Source organism: Rana temporaria, chromosome 13 (assembly GCF_905171775.1).
Source record: "Rana temporaria chromosome 13, aRanTem1.1, whole genome shotgun sequence".
Taxonomy (NCBI): domain Eukaryota; kingdom Metazoa; phylum Chordata; class Amphibia; order Anura; family Ranidae; genus Rana; species Rana temporaria.
In genome coordinates this window covers 16,091,404-16,117,735 of record NC_053501.1, presented here as the reverse complement: position 1 = coordinate 16,117,735, position 26,332 = coordinate 16,091,404, and the positions used below count along the sequence as shown (strand labels likewise).

The 26,332-nt window shown below is 50.4% G+C and overlaps 3 protein-coding genes across 3 annotated transcripts in view; 2 read left to right on the top strand and 1 right to left on the bottom strand.

The window, feature by feature from the left end:
- SNW1 (SNW domain containing 1) overlaps nucleotides 1-2,675 on the top strand; it is a 14,823-nt gene extending 12,148 nt beyond the window's left edge. The window contains exons 13-14 of the mRNA XM_040333351.1: nucleotides 1,782-1,939; nucleotides 2,026-2,675. Of these exons, the coding sequence (XP_040189285.1) occupies nucleotides 1,782-1,939; nucleotides 2,026-2,221 (354 nt within the window). The 3' untranslated portion in view covers nucleotides 2,222-2,675. The remainder of the gene's footprint in view (nucleotides 1-1,781; nucleotides 1,940-2,025) is intronic.
- On the bottom strand, nucleotides 2,612-13,518 carry LOC120920913 (SRA stem-loop interacting RNA binding protein). The gene is made up of 4 exons (XM_040333354.1): nucleotides 13,410-13,518; nucleotides 13,266-13,324; nucleotides 6,891-6,998; nucleotides 2,612-2,729 (listed from the first exon to the last, which is right to left on the bottom strand). The coding sequence occupies exons 1-4, from the start codon at nucleotides 13,474-13,476 to the stop codon at nucleotides 2,664-2,666; spliced, it is 300 nt and encodes a 99-aa protein (XP_040189288.1). The 5' UTR covers nucleotides 13,477-13,518; the 3' UTR covers nucleotides 2,612-2,663.
- ALKBH1 (alkB homolog 1, histone H2A dioxygenase) lies at nucleotides 13,456-26,332 on the top strand. The gene is made up of 6 exons (XM_040333353.1): nucleotides 13,456-13,647; nucleotides 14,975-15,083; nucleotides 17,037-17,199; nucleotides 17,280-17,370; nucleotides 17,597-17,790; nucleotides 25,825-26,332. Exons 1-6 carry the CDS (start codon nucleotides 13,537-13,539, stop codon nucleotides 26,276-26,278), a joined length of 1,122 nt encoding a protein of 373 aa, XP_040189287.1. The 5' UTR covers nucleotides 13,456-13,536; the 3' UTR covers nucleotides 26,279-26,332.

Sequence of the window (26,332 nt, the reverse complement as noted above, 5' to 3'; positions counted from 1 at the left end):
ATTCTAGGTTTGCCTTACAAGTCCAATCCAGCAGCATGGTCTAGTATGTCTCCGAAGCTTTAAAGGGGTTGTAAACCCTCATGTTTTTTCACCTTAATGCATCAAGGTGAAAAAACGTCCCCCGTTTTTTCTTCTCCCTGGGGACAAGCACATCAGCTATGGCTGGTGTCTCGTGTCCTGATTGGCAGTCAATGGCTGCGCTGCTATCAATCTATCAAATCAATTCCAATGATGCGGGCGGCAGGGCCGAGTCATACATTTGGCAGCTATGGATGCCTAGTGAATGACTCAGGAGCGTGCCCGCAAGGTAACCCCCTTTTGTACAGAGCAGCCCCAATCCTCTTCTGGGGTACCACGTTGGTGCTTCAAGCCCCTCCTCTTCGAGTCCTGCTGCTGTGTCCATTGACCCCACCCCACCATCACATCTTTTGATTGACAGCAGCGGGAGCCAATGGTTCCTGCTGCTATCATCTGTTCAATGAGGAGAGTGACAGTAGGTTAAAGCGGCTGCGCTTGTGCACCTCGCTGGATAGGGCTCAGGTAAAAGCCGGTTCACACTGGGGCGACTCAGCCGCCTGACAAGTCGCATCCCATTCTATTCAATAGAACCGTTCTAATAGGAGCGACGCAAGTCGCTCTGACTTAGAAGAAGGTTCTTGTACGACTTTGGGGGCGACTTGCATTGACATCTATACAGAAGTCATTTTGCAAGTCGCCTCTGAAGTCGTCTTCAGGATGCCTTGCGAAGTCGTCCCGCCCCAGTGTGAACCGACTCTTGGAAGAAGAAAAAAAAGGGGGGGGGTGTCTGGGAGGCAGCTGCAAGCACAGAATGTATTACAACCACTTTAATTGGAGGGGGGGGGGGGAGAGAATCATGAGATCACCACCTGTCAAACGTGCTTGGGTTACTCTTCAGAAGCGCAGTAGTGTCTGCTGCACATGTAAACGAGCCCTTAATTACTTTTGGTGGCCACACCCTTAGGACGTCACATGTGAGGTTGGGGGTTGAACCCTGCGGTTGAGACGTTGTTTTCCTGCCCCAATCCTTATACCGTTTATAAGGATTGGGCCACTAAGGAAAAGTAACCTTTTTATTCATCTATCGATTAACTCTCATCATGGACCGTCTCTCCCTATGTGACTTAAGCCTCGTACACACGATCGGATTATCCGACGGGAATTTTGTGATGACAGGCTGTTGGTGGAAAATCTGACTGTTTTTATGCTCCATCGGACAATTGTTGTCGGAGTTTCCGCCAAAAAATGTTGGATAGCATGCTTTAACATTCTCCGCCAACAATTTGCGTGTTGTCGGATTATCCGAGCGTGTGCACACAAGTTCGTCGGACAAAACTCCAAAGTACAAACCCGCATGCTCACCATAACACATTAGCAGAAGTTGGTGCTAAAGAACCACATAGTTTTGTGTTTGTTGGCTGACAATTGTGTGCCGTTTGTATGCAAGACAAGTTCCTTTGCTTTTGTCCGCAGAAAATCAGATCGTGTGTACGAGGCTTTAGTCACATTTAGTACATTGACTCTTGCAGCCCATCTGAAGTGCGTCATACATATTTGTTGTACGCATTTAGTGGGTGATCACAACCCATTCAAGTAAATGGGGCCACTCCTGCAAGCATCCTGCCACTGCATGCTAGTGCTGGGTTAAAGCAGGTGGTGAAGAGGTAAAAATGCCCCTCCATAGTCTTTGCTGTTGTGCAGAAAAAGGTACCGCCCAGATTCACCTATTACTCCGCCTCCTAACCATTGGTCTCGATTTGCAGGGTATGGACAGCGGCTTTGCCGGTGGGGAGGACGAGGTGTACAATGTATATGATCAGCCTTGGAGAAGTAGCAAGGAAATGGCACAAACCATCTACCGGCCCAAGAACCAAGATGTGGATTTCGGGCCAGACTTGGACACGCTGATGAAGAACAACAGGTGAGGACAATGAATAATATGCACACAGTTCCCTGACCAAATGATTCCTTGCTATTTTCCCTGACATGCATTCTCCTCCTCCTCAGGTTCGTTCCCGATAAGGAGTTCACCGGCTCAGACCGCAAGCAGCGCCGCGATGGGCCCGTGCAGTTTGAGGAGGATCCTTTCGGTTTGGATAAGTTCTTGGAGGAAGCCAAACAGCACGGAGGATCCAAACGCCCCTCAGACAGCGGCCGTGCCAAGGAGCATGACCATGAGGGCAAAAAGCGCAGGAAGGAGTGAATTTTTTTTTTTGTGTGGGGGCTGCACTGTTGTCACCAGGACCCCAAGGACTATCTTGTGGCAGCCCTAATAATGTCACCGGGCTACAAATCTGCCCATATCAGTTATGTACATATGTATCAAAGTGCTGACCAAACGCCTCTGAGCAATGTTGTGTAAGAAGAGTCACTGAAGTCTGCAGAGCATTGCGCCACGTGCAGCAAGTACTGTGTGTGTGTGTGTCTGTAGAGTGGAAAGCTTCAATCAATGCCTAACCTCATATACCCGGACTAAACACTCTGGATGGTTCTCACAATGGACAGAGAAATCGCATTCCTCTGCTGTAAGACACAATGTCGGTTTCTGGAATTTTATGTTGCATATCCGATATTTAGAGAGATGACAGTAGAATGTGTTCCTTTCTGTTTATTTAAACATTTTAAATACAATAAAAAAAAAAAAGTTATTCATCGTCTTCCTCTGAGCGTCTTGGCCTTTTCTTTTGTCGGTCATGTAGCTGGACGTCGATCTGAAAACAGGTAAAGAAATGTATTTAGTGTGTGTGAGGGATCTATAAAGGTTTTCACAATTATCACCTTAGGTTCATACATCCCCCCCCCCCAAAAAAAAAGACCGATAGAACAATGTGTGAATTTTGGGTGAAAAGACTGGAAACGCACACTTTTCAGTTTTATCCCTGTAAGAGATTGCAATGCTGGGAGGAGTTTAACAGGTTTCCCAATCGTACAGTATGATGGGCTGTCGGTGATCAGCCTGTCCTACCAGCTTCAGAGACATCTGTGCAGGTTTCTGCAGAAATGTCAATGTAAACTGCAAAAATCGCCAAAAGTAGTACCGAAACTTTTGGGAATCGGTGCGTCATCGCACCTATTAGGATGCTGCAATTGCCGCCTATTTGACATGTTGAATCGCATCAATGTGAACGCCCCTAATACCGATGCTACACTAACATGTTCAACCACTTCAATACAGGGTATTTTCACCCCCTTCCTGCCCAGGCCAATTTTCAGTGCTGCCGCACTTTGAATGACAATTGCGCAATCATGCGACACTGCACCCATGTGAAATTATTTTTTCCCCCAAAATAGAGCTTTTTGATGGCATTTGATTGCTTGTTTTTTGCCCTTAAAACAAGAGCGAAAAGATTAAAAATAAAAAAAAATTTGACGAGTGACGCTGCATGCCCCCTAGACGGCCGGGAAGCCCAGGACGTCATGACGCCCAGAATGGGAGATCCCTCCGGACGTCATTTGACAATGGGCGGGGTATGAAGTGGTTTAAAACACATTAATATGTAAATAAAATTAACAACTTCCCACTGTATGCAGAATGATGGCCGCAGGGTAGTTGTGTTATACTGACTGAGCGTCATGACGTCCAGTAGGATAAGCTGCACACGAGGGTGTGAGCAGAGCGGCGATCAGTGGTGTGTCTCTGATCTAGGTAAAGAGCGTATGGTGTAGGCTCTTTACCATGTGATCAGCTGTGTCAAATCACAGATGGTCACATCATAACCAGGAAGTTAAATTTATTGGCTTTTCTTCTATTCGCGCTGGTAATCGGAGCATTAATTATCATTGCAGACCCATAAAGGGTGCCCACCAGGGATGCCAATCAGTGCCACCAAACTTGCTTACAAAGTTTTATAACAGAAACAAAGAAAAACACTTTTTGTGGTCTTTATTTGTTTAGCAAAAAATAAAACGCAGAGGAGATCAAATGGCACCAAAGGAAAGCTCTATTTGTGGGGGGGGGGGGGATGTAAAAGTCTTGTTTGAGTGCAGTGTTGCATGACCGCGCAATTGTCAGTATGGCCATGCTGAAAGTGGAAAATTGGCCTGGGCGGGAAGGGGGTAAAAGTTCCTGGTATGGAAGTGGTTAGAAAATTAAAAATCTCATTTGTTTGAGAGTAGCGAGGTGATTTTGTTGTGCGTGTATAAAAAAAAAAAAAAAGTATATACCCATTTTCAGCCTGCTCTGCTCCAGTCATGTGATCCAGCTACAGGAGGGGAGCGCAGACAATGGATTGGACATGGGTGATGTCGCAGCCCCCCCCAGCCAGTGTCTAGCGCTCCTTACTTGGGATCACATGACTAGGACTAAAGCAGCCTGATAATGGGCAAGTATACACCCTATGGACACTACATTACCAAAAGTATTGTGACGCCTGCCTTTACAGGGACAAGAACTTTAATGGAGTCTTAGTCCATGCACAGAGTCCTGACCTCAACCCCATAGAACACCTTTGGGATGAATTAGAGCGGAGACTGTGAGCCAGGCCTTCTCATCCAACATCACTGCCTGACCTCACAAATGCTCTTCTGGAAGAATGGTCACACATTCCCATAGACACACTCCTAAACCTTGTGGACGGCCTTCCCAGAAGAGTTGAAGTGATTTGGATGTCATTAAAGTTCATGATGCGTGTAAAGGCAGGTGTCCCAATACTTTTGGCCATATAGTATACATCTCTTCAAAACAGGTTGGTCCGCATAAATGTTAGAAGGGGAGAGGTGACATTTAAAAAAAAAAAAAAAAAAAAGGCTTATGGCCCGTACACACGATCCGAATATCGGACGAAAACGATCGTCCAAGGAAGAATCGTACGATTTTCGGATCGTGTGTACACTACTTTCGAGAGCCGATCATGACAGTTCATCCGATATTATTCGATCGGACAAGCGCAAAAATTTTCCTTGTACGATGTCAGATCGTACGATTTTTGTTTAGTCAGTGTAGTTGTCGTCCGAAAATACATTACAACGCATGACATCACTTCCGATTTCTTTTTCTATTGTATGAGAATTTGTGACTTTAATAACCTATTTAATTTTACTTGAATATTAAAATGAAAAAAAAATGTTCCACCAAAAATCTAAAAATAAATAAAAAAAAAAAAAAATGGGAAAACTTTTTTTTTTTTACTTACCGTATTTTCCGGCGTATAAGACACATTTTTTAACCCCTTAACGTCTTCTTAAAAGTCGGGGGTCGTCTTATACGCCGGTAACCTAACATCCCTTACCTTATCCTAAGACATGCAGGATCGCGGCCATCCATTTTTCAAAGCCACGCCTCCTACTTCTTCTGTTCCATGATAGGCGGAACACTCAGCTTCCCAGGAGACACTGTGTTTAGTGTTCGCCTATCACGGAGGCCCTCTCGTCCTCTGACGAGAGGGCCTCTGTGATAGGCGAACACTGAACACGGTGCCTCCTGGGAAGCTGAGTGTTCTGCCTATCACGGAACAGAAGACGTAGGAGGCGCGGCTTTTGAAAAAAATGGACGGACGCGATTCTGCATGTCTTAGGATAAGGTAAGGGCACAGCGAGTCTGGCATGTAATGGTGGCACCGTGAGGCGAGGCATGACTAGTAGGAAGGGGGTAGTCTTATACGGCGAGTATATCTCAAAACCAACATTTTGGCTGGAAAATTAGGGAGTCGTCTTATACGCCGGCAAATACGGTACCCTAAATAGCTGTTGCTATGCGGAAGTGACGAATCTGCCTCTTCATCCACCGGTGGATTCTCTTCCTCCTCCTACACTCGGTGTCATCTTGTGAATGGGGCGCGCTGCATTCTGGGAACTGTGTGTGTCCCAGAAAGCAGCCGGACCATTCACAAAGCTCCGCAGTAGGAAACGGGCAGTGAAGCCGTACGGCTTCACTCCCTGTTTCCCTTACTGTGGATGGCGGCGATTGGAGCTGCCAGGATCGAGGATCGGCCTCGGGCGGGGGCAGACATCGCTGGCAGCTAGGACAGGTAAGTGTCCTTATTAAAAGTCAGCAGCTCCAGTGTTAGCAGCTGTTGACTTTTATTTTTTTAGTAATGGAACCTCGGCTTTAAGCGAAAAAAATCGCACGATATTTGGATCGTGTGTACGGGGCATTAGGCGGCAATTCTAATTGACAGTGTAACGCGGCAATTCTAATTGACAGTGTAACTCCACAACTAATAAAAGTGCAGCATAAACAATTGCGACTCAAGTCCTATTGTAATTGAATGTTATTAAAAATGACCTTTCCTTATCAATTTGCAGCTGTAATTTGCTGTAAAATGCAATATGGCAACCTGTAGGCGTTCTGTACACAGCTGGTGTACAGAACTCCCCCCCCCCCCCCCGCCAATGTAATCTCCTGCTTACGTGATTGGCTCACTGGTTTTCCCAGAAGTCTGCACTAAGATACAAGTCAGATTTTGGGCATCCCCTGCAACAAGTAATTTTTGGGGAGATACTTTCAAAGGGAAGTCACGTCTCTGTTTAGAGCCCTGCAAGTGCAGCAGCAGCAGATAAATATAGAGTCACTCCTCGCAGCTTCACAGCCGGTTTCCTACTGTGTATGTGTGACTCGCGCTGTGAATGGTCTCGTAGTCTTTTGGGACCTATGAATTGTCCCAGAAGGAAGGGGCAATCTGAGCTGGAAATGGGAGCGAATGCTTGTCAAAAAAACAAACAAGGAAACGCACCAACCCCCCCCAAAAAAAAAAATGTGGAGGAGAGGGTGTGCAAACAAGTGGAGCGTCCCCTTTTTAGGTGGAGCTCCACTTTAAGAAGCCAATGACAATGCTGCACAGAAATCCCAAGCATTGTGCAATTTGATTGCTGGGGGTGCCAACATCATTCCCACCCCCCCAGGTGTAGATCCCTCCCACATGTACTGTGTATACCTTGTAGCCTTCCACAATGTGATCTTCCTGGTTCAGAACTCTCACGACCGAGTCCTCTTTGGCGAATCCCACCCAGCCGAAACCCGCATGGAAGCCGGTCTTCCTGTTCTGTAGGGAAAGAGAAAGGCCAGGTCATATAAGATCCATCGCACATTGGAGAAAGGGGGGTAACATTCTGTTCAGTCTCCCCAATGGTGACACAGAAAGCAACACATACAGTGAGGGGGGAAAAAAATAAATATTTGACCCCCTGCTGATTTTGTAGGTTTGCCCACCGACAAAAATGATCGGTCTAAAATTTTAAAGGTCGATTTATTTTAACAGTGAGAGAGACAGAATAACAACAAAAATATCCAAAAAAAATGCATTTCAAAACAGTTATAAATTGATTTGCATTTTAATGAGTATTAAAGTATTTAATAAAATAAATATTTGACCCCTTTGCAAAACATGACTTGGTACTTGGTGGAGAATCCCTTGTTGGCGATCACATGACCTCAGACGTTTCTTGTAGTTGCCCCCAGGTTTGCCCACATCTCAGGAGGGATTTTGTCCCACTAATCTTTGCAGATCTTCTCCAAGTCATTAAGGTTTCCAGGCTGACGTTTGGTAACTCGAACCTTCAGCTCCCTCCACTTATTTTCTATGGGATTAAGGTCTGGAGACTGGCTAGGCCACTCCAGGACCTTAATGTGCTTCTTTTTGAGCCACTTGCCTTGGCCGTGTGTTTTTGGCGATTGTCATGCTGGAATCCATGACCCATCTTCAATGCCCTGGCAGAGGTAAGATTCTCACCCAAGATTTGATGGTACATGGCCCCGTCCATTGTCACTTTCATGCGGTTGTCCTGTCCCCTTAGCAGAAAAACACCCCCAAAGCATATTGTTTCCACCTCCATGTATGACGGTGAGGATGGTGTTCTTGGGGTCATAGGCAGCATTCCTCCTCCTCTAAACACGGCGAATTGAGTTGATGCCAAAGATCTTGATTTTGGTCTCATCTGACCAAAACACTTTCACCCAGTTCTCCTCTGAATCATTCTGATGTTCATTAGAAATCTTCACACAGTCCTGTACATGTGATTTCTTGAGCAGGGGGACCTTGCGGGCGCTGCAGGATTTCAGTCCTTCGCAGTGTAGTGTGTTACCAATTGTTTTCTTGGTGACGATGGTCCCAGCTGCCTTGAGATCATTGACAAGATTCTCCCGTGTAGTTCTGGGCTGATTCCTTACCGTTCTCCTGATCATTGAAACTCCACGAGATCTTGCATGGAGCCCCAGACCGAGGGAGAGTGACAGTTATTTTGTGTTTCTTCCATTGGTGAATAATCGCACCAACTGTTGTCACCCTCTCACCAAGCTGCTTGGCGATGGTCTTGTAGCCCATTCCAGCCTTGTGTAGGTCTACAATCTTGTCCCCGACATCCTTGGACAGATCTTTGGTCTTGGCCGTGGTGGAGAGATTGGAATCTGATTGATTTGCTTCTGTGGAGGCATCTTTTATACAGGAAACAAGCTGAGATTAGGAGCACTCCCTTTAAGAGAGCATGCTCCTAATCTCAGCTCATTACCTGTATAGAAGACACCTGGGAGGCAGAAATCTTGCTGATTGATAGGGGATCAAATACTTATTTCACTCATTAAAATGCAAATCAATTTAGAACAATAATACATTTTATAACATTTTTGAAATGCATTTTTTCTGGATATTTTTGTTATTCCGTCTCTCACTGTTAAAATAAACCGATCATTAAAATTATAGACTGATCATTTCTTTGTCAGTGGGGGCAAACGTACAAAATCAGCAGGGGGTCAAAAACTGAGCTGAGAGTAATACAGAGCCCTCTGCACCCCCCCCCCCCCCCCCCATAACACAGCAATGCCTTTGTCTGGAGTTGGGCATTAAAAGAGATTAATCATTAAAGCTTAGTTTTTGTTTTTTTAATAACCATTATACTTGCATGTTATAGGGATTTTGCACAGAGCAGCCCCGGTCTTTTTTTTGGGTCCTCCGCCTGCGTTCATGGCTCCTCCCCCTCGAGCAGTGCCCTCAGAGAAAGCCACTTGCCCCAGGGTCACCGCTGCGTGCTTGATCCTGAGCCACTGCCCTACATGTCCATAAGACACACAGAGCCGCAGCTCCGCCCCGCCCTCTCCTCATTGACTCACGGGCCGTGATTGACAGCAATGGGAGCCAAGGAGAAATAAAAGGGAGTTCTCATACAACCAAAGTTATTGTGAACACCACTGGATTAGAGGGGGTTCAGGTAAGAATAGGGGCTAAAAAAAAAAAAACTTTAGCCTTTAGAACCACTTTAAAAAGGACAGGTTCACTTGTATTTAAAACTACACAGGCCCCACCACCCTAACTACACAGCACAGCCCCCGCCCCCTAATCTACCTCCACTTCCTGACCTACACAAGCCACGCCCCCTAATCTACCGCCATGCCCTGACCTACACAAGCCCCACCCCCTAATCTACCGCCATTTCCTGACCTTCACAAGCTGCGCCCCTAATCTACTGCCACTCCCTGACCTTAAGAAGCTGCGCCCCTAATCTACTGCCACTCCCTGACCAGAAGCCACGCCCCATAATCTACCGCCACTCCCTGACCTTCACAAGCCGCGCCCCCTAATCTACCGCCACTCCCTGACCTTCACAAGCCACGCCCCCTAATCTACCACCACTCCCTGACCTTCACAAGCCACGCCCCATAATCTACCACCACTCCCTGACCTTCACAAGCCACGCCCCCTAATCTACCACCACTCCCTGACCTTCACAAGCCGCGCCCCTAATCTACCGCCACTCCCTGACCTACACAATCCGCGCCCCCTAATCTACCGCCACTCCCTGACCTTCAGAATCTACGCCCCCTAATCTACCTCCACTCCCTGACCTACACAAGCCGCGCCCCCTAATCTACCTCCACTTCCTGACCTTCACAAGCCACACCGCCTAATCTACCTCCACCAGCTGCGCCCCCTAATCTACCGCCACTCCCTGACCTTCACAAGCCACGCCCCCTAATCTACCGCCACTCCCTGACCTACACAAGTCCCGCCCCCTAATCTACCGCCACTCCCTGACCTTCACAAGTCCCGCCCCCTAATCTACCGCCACTCCCTGACCTTCACAAGCCGTGCCCCCTAATCTACCTCCACAAGCTGCGCCCCCTAATCTACCTCCAGAAGCCGTGCCCCCTAATCTACCGCCACTCCCTGACCTACACAAGCCCCGCCCCCTAATCTACCTCCACTCCCTGACCTACACAAGCCCCGCCCCCTAATCTACCGCCACTCCCTGACCTTCACAAGCCACGCCCCCTAATCTACCTCCACTTCCTGACCTTCAGAAGCCACACCGCCTAATCTACCTCCACCAGCTGCGCCCCCTAATCTACCGCCACTCCCTGACCTTCACAAGCCACGCCCCCTAATCTACCGCCACTCCCTGACCTACACAAGTCCCGCCCCCCTAATCTACCGCCACTCCCTGACCTTCACAAGCCGTGCCCCCTAATCTACCTCCACAAGCTGCACCCCCTAATCTACCTCCAGAAGCCGTGCCCCCTAATCTACCGCAACTCCCTGACCTTCAGAAGCCACGCCCCTAATCTAACGCCACTCCCTGACCTTCACAAGCCGCACCCCCTGATCTACCTCCACTCCCTGACCTTCAGAAGCTGTGCCCCTAATCTACCACCACTCCCTGACCTTCACAAGCCCCACCCTCTAATCTACCGCCACTCCCTGACCTTCACAAGCCACGCCCCCTAATCTACCGCCACTCCCTGACCTACACAAGTCCCGCCCCCCTAATCTACCGCCACTCCCTGACCTTCACAAGCCGCGCCCCCTAATCTACCTCCACAAGCCGCGCCCCCTAATCTACCTCCACAAGCCGTGCCCCCTAATCTACCTCCACTCCCTGACCTTCACAAGCCGTGCCCCCTAATCTACCGCCACTCCCTGACCTTCACAAGCCACGCCCCCTAATCTACCACCACTCCCTGACCTTCACAAGCCCCGCCCCCTAATCTACCGCCACTCCCTGACCTTCACAAGCCCCGCCCCCTAATCTACCTCCACAAGCCGTGCCCCCTAATCTACCTCCACTCCCTGACCTTCACAAGCCGTGCCCCCTAATCTACCGCCACTCCCTGACCTTCACAAGCCACGCCCCCTAATCTACCACCACTTCCTGACCTTCACAAGCCCCGCCCCCTAATCTACTGACACTCCCTGACCTTCACAAGCCGTGCCCCCTAATCTACCGCCACTCCCTGACCTTCAGAAGCCACGCCCCCTAATCTACCGCCACTCCCTGACCTACACAAGCCACGCCGCCTAATCTACCGCCACTCCCTGACCTTCAGAAGCCACGCCCCCTAATCTACCACCACTCCCTGACCTTCACAAGCCGTGCCCCCTGATCTACCACCACTCCCTTACCTTCACAAGCCACGCCGCCTAATCTACCGCCACTCCCTGACCTACACAATCCGCGCCCCCTAATCTACCGCCACTCCCTGACCTACACAATCCGCGCCCCCTAATCTACCGCCACTCCCTGACCTTCAGAATCTACGCCCCCTAATCTACCACCACTCACTGACCTTCACAAGCCGCGCCCCCTAATCTACCTCCACAAGCTGCGCCCCCCAATCTACCTCCACTCCCTGACCTTCAGAATCCACGCCCCCTAATCTACCACCACTCACTGACCTTCACAAGCCGCGCCCCTAATCTACCACCACTCCCTAACCTTCACAAGCCGCTCCCCCTAATCTACCGCCACTCCCTGACCTACACAAGCCCCGCCCCCTAATCTACCTCCACAAGCTGCGCCCCCTAATCTACCTCCACTCCCTGACCTTCACAAACCCCGCCCCCTAATCTACCGCCACTCCCTGACCTACACAATCCGCGCCCCCTAATCTACCGCCACTCCCTGACCTCCACAAGCCCCGCCCCCTAATCTACCTCCACAAGCTGCGCCCCCCAATCTACCTCCACTCCCTGACCTTCAGAATCCACGCCCCCTAATCTACTACCACTCCCTGACCTTCACAAGCCGCGCCCCTAATCTACTGACACTCCCTGACCTTCAGAAGCCGCACCCCCTAATCTACCGACACTCCCTGACCTTCACAAGCTGCGCCCCTAATCTAATCTACTTCACAAGCCCCGCCCCCTAATCTACCACCACTCCCTAACCTTCACAAGCCGCGCCCCCTAATCTACCGCCACTCCCTGACCTACACAAGCCCCGCCCCCTAATCTACCTCCACTCCCTGACCTTCACAAGCTGCGCCCCCTAATCTACCTCCACTCCCTGACCTTCACAAGCCGCGCCCCCTAATCTACCACCACTCCCTAACCTTCACAAGCCACGCCCCCTAATCTACCACCACTCCCTGACCTTCACAAGCCACGCCCCCTAATCTACCACCACTCCCTGACCTTCACAAGCCGCGCCCCCTAATCTACCGCCACTCCCTGACCTTCACAAGCCACGCCGCCTAATCTACCGCCACTCCCTGACCTACACAAGCCGCGCCCCCTGATCTACCACCACTCCCTGACCTACACAAGCCCCACCCCCTAATCTACAGCCACTCCCTGACCTACACAAGCCCCACCCCCTAATCTACCTCCACTCCCTGACCTTCACAAGCCACGCTCCCTAATCTACCTCCACAAGCCACGCCCCCTAATCTACCTCCACTCCCTGACCTTCACAAGCCGCACCCCCTGATCTACCTTCACAAGCCACGCCCCCTAATCTACCTCCACTCCCTGACCTTCACAAGCCGCGCCCCCTAATCGATTGGCTCCAGCTGTGTACAATCAGCGGCTGCCAGCCATTTGCGATCGTTAAGAGGAGATGCAGAACGGCAGTCTGTCAGAGAGGAAGATGGAGATCTTGTTTTCCTGCTAAGCAGGGATACGGATCTCGGTCTTCCTCCAGTCAGTCCGCCCCCCCCCCCCCCCAGTTAGAAAGCACCCCCTAGGAGCACACTTAACCCTTTAATCGCCCGATAACACCTTTTCAGCCAGTGTCTATAGTACAGTGACAGTGCATTTTTTTTTTAAAGCACTGATCACTGTATTGGTGTTCCTAGTCTCCAAAAAAAAAAGAAAATTGCAGCTATTACTAGTAAAAAGAAAAAATAATAAATATAAAAGAATCCCATAGTTTGTAGCTTTAAACCGATCAATATACACTTATTGGGATTTATTTTTAACAAAAACATGTAGAAAAATACAGACTGGACTAAATTGATGAAGAAATGTCTCAAAAGATCTCCCGTCTTTCATTGTAAACCCCCAACCGGATGACATTGGAGGGTCACGTGACTCCGCACTCACCAATTGGACGGTACATCTCACCACCGGACCGAACTGACCGAAATGCTGCCGGAGCTCTCCTGGGGGGGACACAAGACAGACACACCGATCAGACCCCATCCCGGGGGGGAGACACACACTGATACCCGCTATAATAACACTCACTGCTCCCGGCGGTGAACGGGATCCGGGACATATAGATCTCGTGCAGGACTCTCTTCACTGCCGCCATCTTGGTGCTCTCAGTGACCTCTAAGCTCCGCCTCTCCCAGTGACGTCAGAGGTGAAGATCATGGCGGCGGCCGTGCTGGAGGGGGAGGAGGCTTTTCGGAAGATCTTCCGCCTCTACCGGAGGAGTCCTGAGACCGGGGGTGCCGTCCACTTCCGGCCCGGGGAGAGGGGGGTGAGAGATCAAAACGGGGGGGATCTGAGCAGAACAAAACCTCTATTAAAGGGAACCTTTCACTGTATTGTATACATACAGGTCCTCTTCACTGCCCCTCCCCCACACTGTCTCCCCTGACCCCCATTACGTGCCCCCAAATAGAGTGGCCCCATAGAGCAGGTGCGCCCAATAAAGTGGCCCTACAGAACAGGTGCACCCAATAGAGTGGCCCCCATAGAGCAGGTGTCCCCAATAGAGTGGCCCCACAGAACAGGTGCGCCCAATAGAGTAGCCCCCATAGAGCAGGTGTCCCCAATAGAGTGGCCCCATAGAGCAGGTGCACCCAATAGATTGGCCCCATAGAGCAGGTGCGCCCAATAGAGTAGCCCCCATAGAGCAGGTGTCCCCAATAGAGTGGCCCCACAGAGCAGGTGCGCCCAATAGAATGGCCCCACAGAGCAGGTGCGCCCAATAGAGTAGCCCCCATAGAGCAGGTGTCCCCAATAGAGTGGCCCCACAGAGCAGGTGCGCCCAATAGAATGGCCCCATAGAGCAGGTGCGCCCAATAGAGTGGCCCCCATAGAGCAGGTGCACCCAATAGAGTGGCCCCCATAGAGCAGGGGCGCCCAATAGAGTGGCCCCATAGAGCAGGTGCGCCCAATAGAGTGGCCCAATAGAGTGGCCCCATAGAGCAGGTGCACCCAATAGAGTGGCCCCCATAGAGCAGGTGCGCCCAATAGAGTGGCCACATAGAGCAGGTGCACCCAATAGAGTGGCCCCCATAGAGCAGGTGGCCCCCATAGAGCAGGTGTCCCCAATAGAGTGGCCCCCATAGAGCAGGTGTCCCCAATAGGGTGGCCCCATAGAGCAGGTGTCCCCAATAGAGTGGCCCCATAGAGCAGGTGCGCCCAATAGAGTGGCCCCATAGAGCAGATGCACCCAATAGAGTGGCCCCATAGAGCAGAAATACCCAATAGAGTGGCCCCATAGAGCAGTAATCCCCAATAGAGTGGCCCCATAGATCAGGAATCCCCATCAGAGGCGCCGGGAGCTGGGCTGAGAAACTTGCTGAAGAGGGCAGGGCACACAAGTGATGTCATTGGTTGCTATGATGCCAGCAGTCCTAGAATTATGGTAGTGGATCTAGCGCTGCAGACTGGCGGTCCGGACGGGAGCATCACTCCATTGGGGTCCAGACCACGGCCCACCATTTCATGAAGGCTAAACTAAAATAATACTCCCCACTAATACAGAGTGCCCTCCCCCCCCAGACACAACTCCAACCTCCCATCATTAAATCTGATTGGCTGAATCCCGCTAATATCGCTCTCCTTCTCCCCTGCAGGTGAAGTGCGCACAGCTGGTTGTTGGTGCTCTGAGTAATCAGGATGCCGGGAGAGTTGGACTACAACCACTGGAGCTCTGGAAGGCCTATCACCTGGAGGGGTACCCAGGTACGGCTCACCCATGCATTTTGTTCTGAATCTTCTCCATATGGAAATACTAGTGATCAGACTGGGGACCAACCACAGTGTATGTACAGATAGATGAAGAGCCCTTGAACTAACATGTCTCCACCCCCCAGGAGCCAGCTGTGTGTACCTCGGGTATCTCCCACATACCATAAATAATCGTTGTCTGAGGCCGCCATTGTATTTGGGATGTGGAGGAGGAGTGCCCCAGCTCCGAAAGAGAATATTTGCATATTGTTTGCTTTCTGGGGCCCTGAGGGGGGGGGCATAGATTGGGCAGTGGTAGGTGGGTGGAGGAGGGGCTTAGATTGGGCAGAAGTATGTGGGTGGAGGAGGGGCTTAGATTGGGCAGTGGTATGTGGGTGGAGGAGGGTCTTAGATTGGGCAGTGGTATGTGGGTGGAGGAGGGTCTTAGATTGGGCAGTGGTAGGTGGGTTTGGATTAGGCAGTGGTAGCTGAGTGGAGGAGGGGCTTGGATTGGGCAGTGGTGGTTGGAGCAGGGGCTTAGAATGGGCAGTGGTAGGTGGGTGGAGGAAGGGTTTAGATTAAGCAGTGGGTGGAGGATGGTCTAAGATGGGTAGGTGATTGAAGGAGGGACTTAGAATGGGAAGTGGAAGGTGGAGCTGGGCCGTAGCATGGACATTGGGTGGAGGAGGAGATTAGATTGGACAGTGGTAGGTGGGTGGAGGGGTTACTTAGATCGGGCAGTGGTAGGTGGGTGGAGGATGGTCAGAGGTGGGTATGTGGTTGGAGGAGGGGCTGAGATTGGCCAGTGGTAGAGGGGTTACTTAGATCGGGCAGTGGGAGGAGGATGGTCTACGATGGACAGAGGTGGATGGAGGAGGGACATAGAATGAGCAGTGGTAGATGGAGGAGTTAATTTGATTGGGCAGTAATGGGTGGTTGGAGGATGGTCTTAGATGGGCAGATGTAGGTAGGAGGTGATTGGAGGAGCTTAGATTGGGCAGTGGTAGGGGGAGGATGGGCTAGGAGTGGGCAATTTTAGGTAGGTAGAGGCAGGGTTTGAATTGTGCGGTGGTAGGTGAAGGGGGCATAGATTGGACAGTACAGTGGTAGGTGGGTGGATGGAAGAGGGGCTTAGATTGGGCAGTGGGGGGGTTGAGGAGGGGATAGGAGTGGGCCATTTTAGGTAGTTGGAGGAGGGGTTAGAAATGGGCAGTGTTGGGTGAAGGGGGCATTGATTAGGCAGTGGTAGGTGGATGGCTGAAAGAGGGGCTTAGATTGGGCAATCGGGGGTAATAGAAAGGCCTTAGATTGGGCAGTGGGAGGTGGTAGAAAGGACGTAGATTGGGCAGTGGGAGGTGGTAGAAAGGACTTAGATTGGGCAGTGGAGGGTGATAGAAAGGACTTAGATTGGGCAGTGGAGGGTGGTAGAAAGGACTTAGATTGGGCAGTGGAGGGTGGTAGAAAGGACTTAGATTGGGCAGTGGGAGGGGGGGGGGGGGAGAAAGGACTTTGATTGGGTAGTGGGAGGTGGTAGAAAGAACTTAGATTGGGCATTGGGGGGTGGTAGAAGGGACTTAGATTGGGCAGTGGAAGGTGGTAGAAAGGACTTGGATTGGGCAGTGGAGGGTGGTAGAAAGGACTTAGACTGGGCAGTGGTAGATAGGTGGGTGGAGTTACTTAGATTAGGCAGTGGTAAGAGGGTGAATGGAGGATGGAGTTAGATTGGGCAGTGGTAGGTGATTGGGTTTTGTCAGGTGGAGGAGGAGCATAGAGTGGACCGTGGTAGGTGAATGGGTGGAGGAGGGGCTTGGATTGGGAAGTGACATGTGGCAGCACTCCCCTCTGCCTAACCTCTCCTTGTGGTCTTGGCTCCTTCTGTATGTTCCAGTGTTCTGATCTCTGTGTACATTTCAGGCTCCGCCCTGTTCTTAGCTCCTCCCTCTACTCTTCTATCTCCTCCCCCTCCAGGCTTCCTCTTCATTACTAACCCATTCCTGCCCGGCTGGCAGCATCGATGGGTTCGCCAGTGTCTGAAGTCATATCCCCGAAAACCCAATGTATGTAACCTGGACCTGCACGTGTCTCCGGAGCGGACAGCTGAACTGTGGAGCATCAGTGAGAAGCAACTCAGGTGAGCAGAGGACACGCCCCTCCTGGGCCCACACTAAATGGCCAGTGCCGAGTCTCGTGACGTGTTTTCTGTCTTATCAGGAATAAAATGACGCAGAAACGCCGGGAGAAAACGCTGCTGGAGAAGCTGCGATGGGTGACTCTCGGCTTCCATTACAACTGGGAAACCAAGGTAATGAAGTGCCCCTCTGCTCACTGGGCAACAGTGGGTGGAGACGGGGGCACCTGGCCTAAACTTTCCCATTGCTTAGTCATTGGTGTTCTCAGAACACTTTGTTGTCCTTGGTTGGATGTTGTCTTATCTCATCCACTGCTGATAACGGTTATGTTGGGTGTGGTCAGTTTATGGTGGAAACAGGATATCCAACAATCTCTCTCTCTCTTGTCTCCCGGGGTAGAAATACTACAAGGAGACGTTCACCCCATTTCCGGCAGACCTGGGGGAGCTCTCCCGCTGTGTGGCGCTTGCTTGCGGGTTCTCAAACTTCAAAGCCGAAGCCGGAATCCTCAACTACTACCACATGGACTCGTCACTGGGGATCCACGTAGATGAGGCAGAGCTGGACCACCAGAGCCCCCTACTGTCCTTCAGGTGAGTGTGGGTTCAAGCCCCTGTGCCTCTACGCTAAGGCTCTTCAAACTACAGCCCTCCAGCTGTTCCCGAACTACACATCCCATGAGGCATTGTAATTAGGGTTGTCCCGATATCACTTTTTTAGGACTGAGTACAAGTACCGATACTTTTTTTTATGTACTCGCCGATACCGAATACTGATACTTTTTTTAAATGTGTCCCCAAATGCAGCCATGTCCGTCCCCACATTCCAGCCATGTCCGTCCCCACATTCCAGCCATGCCGTCCCCCACATTCCAGCCATGTCCGTCCCCACATTCCAGCCATGTCCGTCCCCCACATTCCAGCCATGTCCGTCCCCCACATTCCAGCCATGTCCGTCCCCACATTCCAGCCATGTCCGTCCCCACATTCCAGCCATGTCCGTCCCCACATTCCAGCCATGTCCGTCCCCCACATTCCAGCCATGTCCGTCCCCCACATTCCAGCCATGTCCGTCCCCACATTCCAACCCTGTCCGTCCCCCACATTCCCGCCATGTCCGTCCCCCACATTCCAGCCATGTCCGTCCCCCACATTCCAGCCATGTCCGTCCCCCACATTCCAGCCATGTCCGTCCCCACATTCCAGCCATGCCCGTCCCCCACATTCCAGCCATGTCCGTCCCCCACATTCCAGCCATGTCCGTCCCCACATTCCAACCATGTCCGTCCCCCACATTCCAGCCATGTCCGTCCCCCACATTCCAGCCATGTCCGTCCCCCACATTCCAGCCATGCCCGTCCCCCACATTCCAGCCATGTCCGTCCCCCACATTCCAGCCATGCCCCCCCCCCCCCCCCCCACATTCCAGCCATGTCCCCCCCCCCACATTCCAGCCATGTCGTCCCCCCCCCCCCACATTCCAGCCATGTCCCCCCCCCCCCACATTCCAGCCATGTCCCCCCCCCCCCCACATTGTAATTAGGGTTGTCCCGATATCACTTTTTTAGGACTGAGTACAAGTACCGATACTTTTTTTTATGTACTCGCCGATACCGAATACTGATACTTTTTTTAAATGTGTCCCCAAATGCAGCCATGTCCGTCCCCACATTCCAGCCATGTCCGTCCCCACATTCCAGCCATGCCGTCCCCCACATTCCAGCCATGTCCGTCCCCACATTCCAGCCATGTCCGTCCCCCACATTCCAGCCATGTCCGTCCCCCACATTCCAGCCATGTCCGTCCCCACATTCCAGCCATGTCCGTCCCCACATTCCAGCCATGTCCGTCCCCACATTCCAGCCATGTCCGTCCCCCACATTCCAGCCATGTCCGTCCCCCACATTCCAGCCATGTCCGTCCCCACATTCCAACCATGTCCGTCCCCCACATTCCAGCCATGTCCGTCCCCCACATTCCAGCCATGTCCGTCCCCCACATTCCAGCCATGTCCGTCCCCACATTCCAGCCATGTCCGTCCCCACATTCCAGCCATGCCCGTCCCCCACATTCCAGCCATGTCCGTCCCCCACATTCCAGCCATGTCCGTCCCCCCCCCCCCCACATTCCAGCCATGTCCCCCCCCCCCCACATTCCAGCCATGTCCCCCCCCCCCCACATTCCAGCCATGCCGTCCCCCATACCTTGATGCCGCCATTAATCAGCGTGCGGGGAACAGCTTTCGTTTGAATAGCTGTATCCCCGCCGCGTATAGACACTCCCCCTTGCACGGGATTGGACAGATCATCCGTCCAATCCCGTGCAAAGGGGGAGTGTCTATACGCGGTGGGGATACAGCTATTCAAACAAAAGCTGTTCCCCGCACGCTGATTAACGGCGGCGGCGGCGTTGGCGGCGGGGTGGGGGGAAACAAGTATTCTAGTATCGGGGGTATTTGCTGGAGTACGAGTACTCCCGCAAATACTCGCTATCGGGACAACCCTAATTGTAATACTCCGACATTCACAGACATGACTAGGCATGATGGGAATTGTAGTTCCTGAACAACTGGAGGGCCATAGTTTGAGAACCCCTGCTCTACGCTAAGGCTCTGTTCACACCTATGTAGGTGCAAGGGTGCGCATGTGTTGTTGCACGGTTTTATCAAGTTTAGGGCATCCTATTCATTTAAATGGGCTGGCCTACAGGCGAAAATCACACCATGAATTTGAACGCATGCAAAAGCAAGGTGCGTTTTGGTGTCGTTACGAATTATTGACACTGATGCACACTTGCAAAAAGGATGGACATTTTTGTGCATTGCGGGACAATCACAGCAGTCACAAGGTACAGAGGCGCTTGGATTGGCTATGTACACGGGGGGGCTGGATTCAGAAAGATCAGCGGATCTTTCTGCGGGTGTAACGTATCTCGGATACGTTACGCCGCCGTAAATTTGGGTGCAAGTTCCGTATTCAGAAAGAATTGGCGGGCTTACGGCGGCGTAACGTATGTGGGCCGGCGTAAGCCCGCCTAATTCAAATAGGGATGTTGTGGGCGTGTTTTATTTAATTTTAACATGACCCCGCGATATTTTATGTCTTTTGTGAACGGCGCATGCGCTGTTTGTGAAAAAATCCCAGTGCGCATGCTCGAAATTGCGCCGCAAGTCGTCATTGCTTTAGACGTGAACGTAACTTACGTCCAGCCCTATTCGCAAACGACTTACGCAAACGACGTAAAAATTTCAAAACTCGGCGCGGGAACGACGTCCATACTTAACATTAGCTACGCCTCATATAGCAGGGGTAACTTTACGCCGGAAAAAGCCTAACGTAAACGATGTAAAAAAATGCGCCGGCCGGACGTACGTTTCTGAATCGGCGTAAATACCTAATTGGCATATTCCTTGAGTAACTATACGGAAGCGCCACCTAGCGGCCATCGTAAATATGCAGCCTAAGATACGACGGTGTAAGAAAATCTATGCGTAACTGATTCTATGAATCGGGCGCATAGATACGACAGCGTATCAGGAGATACGCCGTCGTATCTCGTTTCTGAATCCAGCCCAGTGTCTTTGAGCAATGTGGGTGTCGAGATCCGGATCTGAACGTGGGACCTCTATTGGATCTTGCAGTATCTCTTCTTAGTGTGCCGATCCCTTGGACATCTTTACTTTTTATCTTGTTTCTGCTGAACCTTGAACTCCTTGCTCCTCCCATGAACTTTCTATTCAACTACTTCCCACCCGGCCACTGTACATATGGCCGGGTGGGCGCTCTCTCCTTCTGAGGACGTTCAGGAATGCCTGACGAAAGGGTCCTGCGTGGCTCCGAAACGTTGCACTTTCCTTGTGCTGTGATCATGCAATAAATCATCCGTTTGGACGCTATTTACGTCGTTCCATGGTGTGCTGGCAAATATTCTCATTCAGAAGGAGGGGGGTCGCGCGCGTGCCTGTGCAGCGGCGCGATCCCGATGTGCTTGTGTCACCCGGACACAGCGCATCTCCGATTGGCAGGAGGGCTCTGTGATTGGCCCTCCTGATCACAGGACGACCTTGTCTAATCACAGCCGTCATGTGATGTAAATAGAGAGCCGGTTGCTAGGCGATCGGCTCTCCTCTCCTCACACAGAAGTTGTCGGTGAGGAGAGGAGAGCGGATTGCTGCAGCCGGCTGGTGATCAGTGAGTATGAGCTGCTTTTTACTCACTGATCACCAGTCTAGTGTCCCCACAATGTAAACACACAAAGTTAACACACCTGTCCCCCACATATGTCCCAGTAAAATCACATGTCCCAACAATCATCTGCACACATATGTCCGCGATCACCTGCGCACATCCGTACACGATCATCTGCGTAAATCTGTCCGTGATCAACAAACCAATTATTATACACTTAACGGGATTTTTTTTTTTACCAAAGACATGTAGCAGAATACATTTTGGCTTAAATTCATGACAAAATTAGATTTTATTTGATTGATCAACTGTCGGGTTTGTGAATAAACTACAAGGACGCTCATCGGCACCCTCACAGTTCATTCAAAACTACAAGCCGTCAGCCACGGTGGCTGGTGGCAGTTGTAATCTATTAATTCACAAGAAACGGTGAATGAATGAGACGTTGTCCTATGGGCTGAACACCATGCAGCTGCGCTGTCTTTGAATTGTAACAGTGGGTGTGGGGATTGGATCCCCTTGCCCACTGTCGCACTGAGTCTGGGATCAGGGAGAGAAGAAGCAGGAGCTGGAACATGTCCCACTCCCACCCTAAATACAGGTGGAACAATTAACATGTTCCAAAAGCTGAGCCTTCACGCCATGTCTCTGCATGTCCTGTTTGCCAGATTATTGTGCTGTTGCCAGGTAATGACTTGCTGCTTGCGCCCCCTGCTGCCTTCCGTATCTTCACTACCACTTGTTACCTACCTTTTTGGCTTGTTCATGGACTGCGCTGAAGCTCGTTGCCGGACCTTTGGTGCGCACTTCAACTAGTTTTCTGCTTGATCCCAACCTGCTACATCTGTTACGAGACCCCCATCTTGCTCACCTGCTGGTGTGGCGATCCTGAGCACCACGGCCTGGCACTAGCACACTGCAATACCCATCTCCACCATCAGGAGCTCTGGTGAAGACTGGTTATTGCATAGACACCGAGCCTCGGGTGAGCCCGTGCCATCTGCCATGGGGATCAGCTTGTGTATTTCCACCGGTTACTATGTGAACTTTTCTACTGACAGTTCCCAAACTTTTGTCCAGACTAAATAATACACACTGATTTGGGTTTTTTTTCACCAAAGAAATGTAGCACAATACACTTTGGCCTAAATTCATGAAGAATTTGTTTGCAAAATGTTATAACGGAAACAAAGAAAAATATATATACCGTATTTATCGGCGTATACCGAACACTTTTTTCCCCTTAAAATAAGGGGAAAATCGTGGGTGCGCGATATACGCCGATACCCGCTTCCCGCACTGTGTTTGAACCTTGCCGCCGACATATACCGAGCGCAATACACTCGGCCAGGCTCAGCTCCCCTCGCGGTCACGCCCTGTGCCGCCTCCTATGCGAGAGGAGCCAAGCGTGCCCGAGTGTACTGCGCTCGGTATATGTCGGCGGCGGCGTTCAAACACATCGGGATCGGCTCAGAAACAGCGCGGGAGAAGCAGGGAGGACACCACCGAGGCCACAGACAGACGACAAGGCCGCCGATGGACACCGGTCAAGACACCGACGAGGGGCATTCAAACGGTAAGTATTTTCTTTTTCCCTCAAATTTCCCTTCTAGGTTGGGGGTGCGCGCTATATGGCGGTGCGCGCTTTTCCCCCGATAAATACGGTATTTTTTTTTTTTTCATTTTTGTTTATTTGGCAAAAAATAAAAACCACAGTGGTGATTAAATACCACTAAAAGAAAGCTCTACTTGTGTGAAAAAATTATAAATGTTAAAAATGTATTTGGGCACAGTGTTGCATGATCGTGCAATTGTCAGTCAAAGTGCGACAGCGCTGAAAGTTGAAAATTGGCTTTGGCAGGAAGGGGGTAAAAGTGCCAGGATTTAAGAGTATAAAGATGTGTGATGTATACAGCCAGGGCCGCCATCAGTGGGGTACAGGCAGTTCACCTGTTAGGGGCCCGGATGGCAACCCCCCCCCCCCCTTTTTTTTTTTAATAAGATTTTTTTTTATATATATTTATTATTAAAGGGCCCAGAGGTGGCTACCCCCCTCAGCACCCAAAGCCCCTATGCCTGAAGCTGTGTAAGGGGCCCCATAATTCCTGATGGCGTCCCTGTATACAGCACAGATACCGATTCATCAGTCACTCTGTAGTTATAAAAAACGTGTGATTTGCAGATGAACACTGAGCTCTTCCGTGTCTCCACTAGAGGGAGCTCTGACCCTATCCCGTCTTTATCCTCCCTGACTGGCTATTTTTTATTTTTTTTTGGCACCATTTAAAAGTATGGAAAATCCAGGGGCATCCCAGTCTAAAGCCCCATACACACTATCAGTTTTCCTGACAGTTTTCTCTTCAGGTTTACCAAAACCATCTAATATGAGGTAAAACCTCAAGAGTTTCAATTTGTATGCAATCAGGCAGGCCCTTGCACTACATGGTTTTGGTAAACCTGAAGAGAAAACTGACAGGAAAACTGATAGTGTGTATGGGGCTTAACATGTAAAAACTAGTGCTGTCAAGCGATTAACATTTCTAATCGCGATTAATCGCATTAAAGTCATAGTTAACTCACGATTAATCGCGCGATTAAGGAGGTTCACCCTTTAAAACATTTTTTTTTTTTTTATAATATTAAATTGTGTTTTTCTTTTTTTACATTTTGATCACTTTTATTGCTGTCACAAGGAATGTAAACATCCCTTGTGACAGCAATAGGTGGTGACAGGTACTCTTTATGGAGGGATCGGGGGTCTAAAAGACCTCCGAGCCCTCCTTTGCACTTCAAAGTATTCAGATCGCCGAAAACGGCGATTCTGAATACTGTGTACTTTTTTAAATCCGGCGCCATTGGCAGCCGAGAAACCCGGAAGTGACGTCATGACGCCGCTTCTGTGGTTTCAATGTGGAGACTGAATCAAAGCCGCTTACGGCTTAGTGTCAGTCTCCGCCTGGACACAGAACGCGGCGGATGGAGGATCGGGTCTCCCGGTGGGACGGGAGGCCCGGTCAGAGCGGCGAAAGGCGGCGGGAGGGGGGGGGGATGTCCCCTCCCGCTCCTCCGGCATAACAACCGAGCGGCTTTTAGCCGCATCGGTTGTTATGTTTGGATAGCCGATCGCCCGCTCTAAACAACGGTCGTTAATCGCGCGATAAAAAAAATTTACGGCGTTAAACACAACACAAGTTAACGCCATTAATAACGCGTTTAACTGACAGCACTAGTAAAAACACGTAAATATTATTCGTCAATTGGAAACCTGAGCCTGGGATGATGCACACAACCGCCTTGATTAAATTACCGTCGCATCAGAACCCCATTTCGATCACATCAGAGGCCTCTCTTCCAATCAGAGTCCCCCTATATATAAGAGCCCCTATCAGTTTTTAGAATACCCCCATGACAGAGTCCCCCATCACATCAGAGTCCACACCTCAGGTCCTCTCATCCATCTTTGGGGTCCCATGCCTGTGGCACCCCAGGGCAATCCAAAGGGCACCCCGTTTTAAGAGGATTTTCCCACCATAAACATAAATTTAAAAGTCGGCAGCTACAAATACTATAGTTTTAAACTTTTAAAAAACACGCACTTACCTGTTCAAGTATCCAGCGAAGTCTTTACCCGTCCCGGCTCTTTGCCAGTCTTTGGGTACAGGCGCCGGCATCTTAACTGTGAGCAGCTGACTGTGACTCCTTGTGGCTGTGAAGCCAGCTGCCCACTGCGAGAGCCACGCTGCGCCCTGCTAATGGCCCTGCAATCTCCTGGGACCAGTGACATGTCCCAAGAGGCTGTGGGAGAGAAGGGGCCAAAATCAGGTACCCGCTAAAATGAGTTTTAGTCTAACCAAAATGTACTGGAGATTTAGTCGACTATATACGACTAAAACTAAAACAGTTTTAGTCCCATTTTAGTTGGACTAAAACTAAAATTCCATTTTAGTCCTGGGATTAAAACTGAATTGAAATTTGCTGCCAAAATTAACACTGCCTCCAAGGTATCCACAACACCCAACCACCCCACGTACATAGATCATTTGTCCCAGCAAAAATGCAATTTTACTTCATAAAAGCATAAATAAGCCTCCGTAATAAATGTTAAAACAACTTTTTATGTAAAGCTGTTACACTCACATATGTACAAATAAATGCACATCGAATATCCCACAAAATGGCCGCAGGGTCTGTCGTGATGACGTCAGATTTCCTGTCTGACGTGTTTCGTCACCAGTTGACGTCAGCAGGGGATTAATCGTTTCTGATGCAGCTTTGGCTTTTGCAAGGGAAAGTGTAGGTCAATGAATTATCTATAGTGCACCGCTGCAATGTATTATCTTAGTAAAGCCACATAAACATGATTGTATTTTTTTTTTTTAAGATTCAGACCAGTTCACATGCACTTTTTCACGTTTTGACCGGTGTGCTCCTTGTCTTGCAGCTTTGGCCAGTCCAGTATATTCTTGTTGGGGGGGCAGAGCCGAGAAGTGGCTCCTACAGCGATGATGATGAACAGTGGTGACATTATGGTCATGTCTGGAGCCAGCCGCTTGTTGTACCACGCCGTGCCACGGATTCTGCGCCACCCCGGAGGCGGACTCCTTCCCCCCGCACTGTCTGATCCTCCGTCTGCAGATGAACCCGGAATTAATTCCCTGACCGAGTCGTGTTCCCCCCAGGACTGGGAGGTGTGTGCAGCCTACCTCCACGACTCCCGTATCAATATGACTGTGCGCCAAGTTCTGGAGGTAGGGGGGTCATTCCCGAAGGACACGGGCGCTAAGACTGATCACATGACCACTGGAGGGTCCTATCACAGCGAAGAGATAACTGTGACAGAGCTGCAGATAGAACAGGCCGAGACGACATCAAAGACACCCCAGGAGGATGACTGAACATTCTTTATTAAATAAAAATAATATTTCTATTTTTAATAAAACATTTCCTGT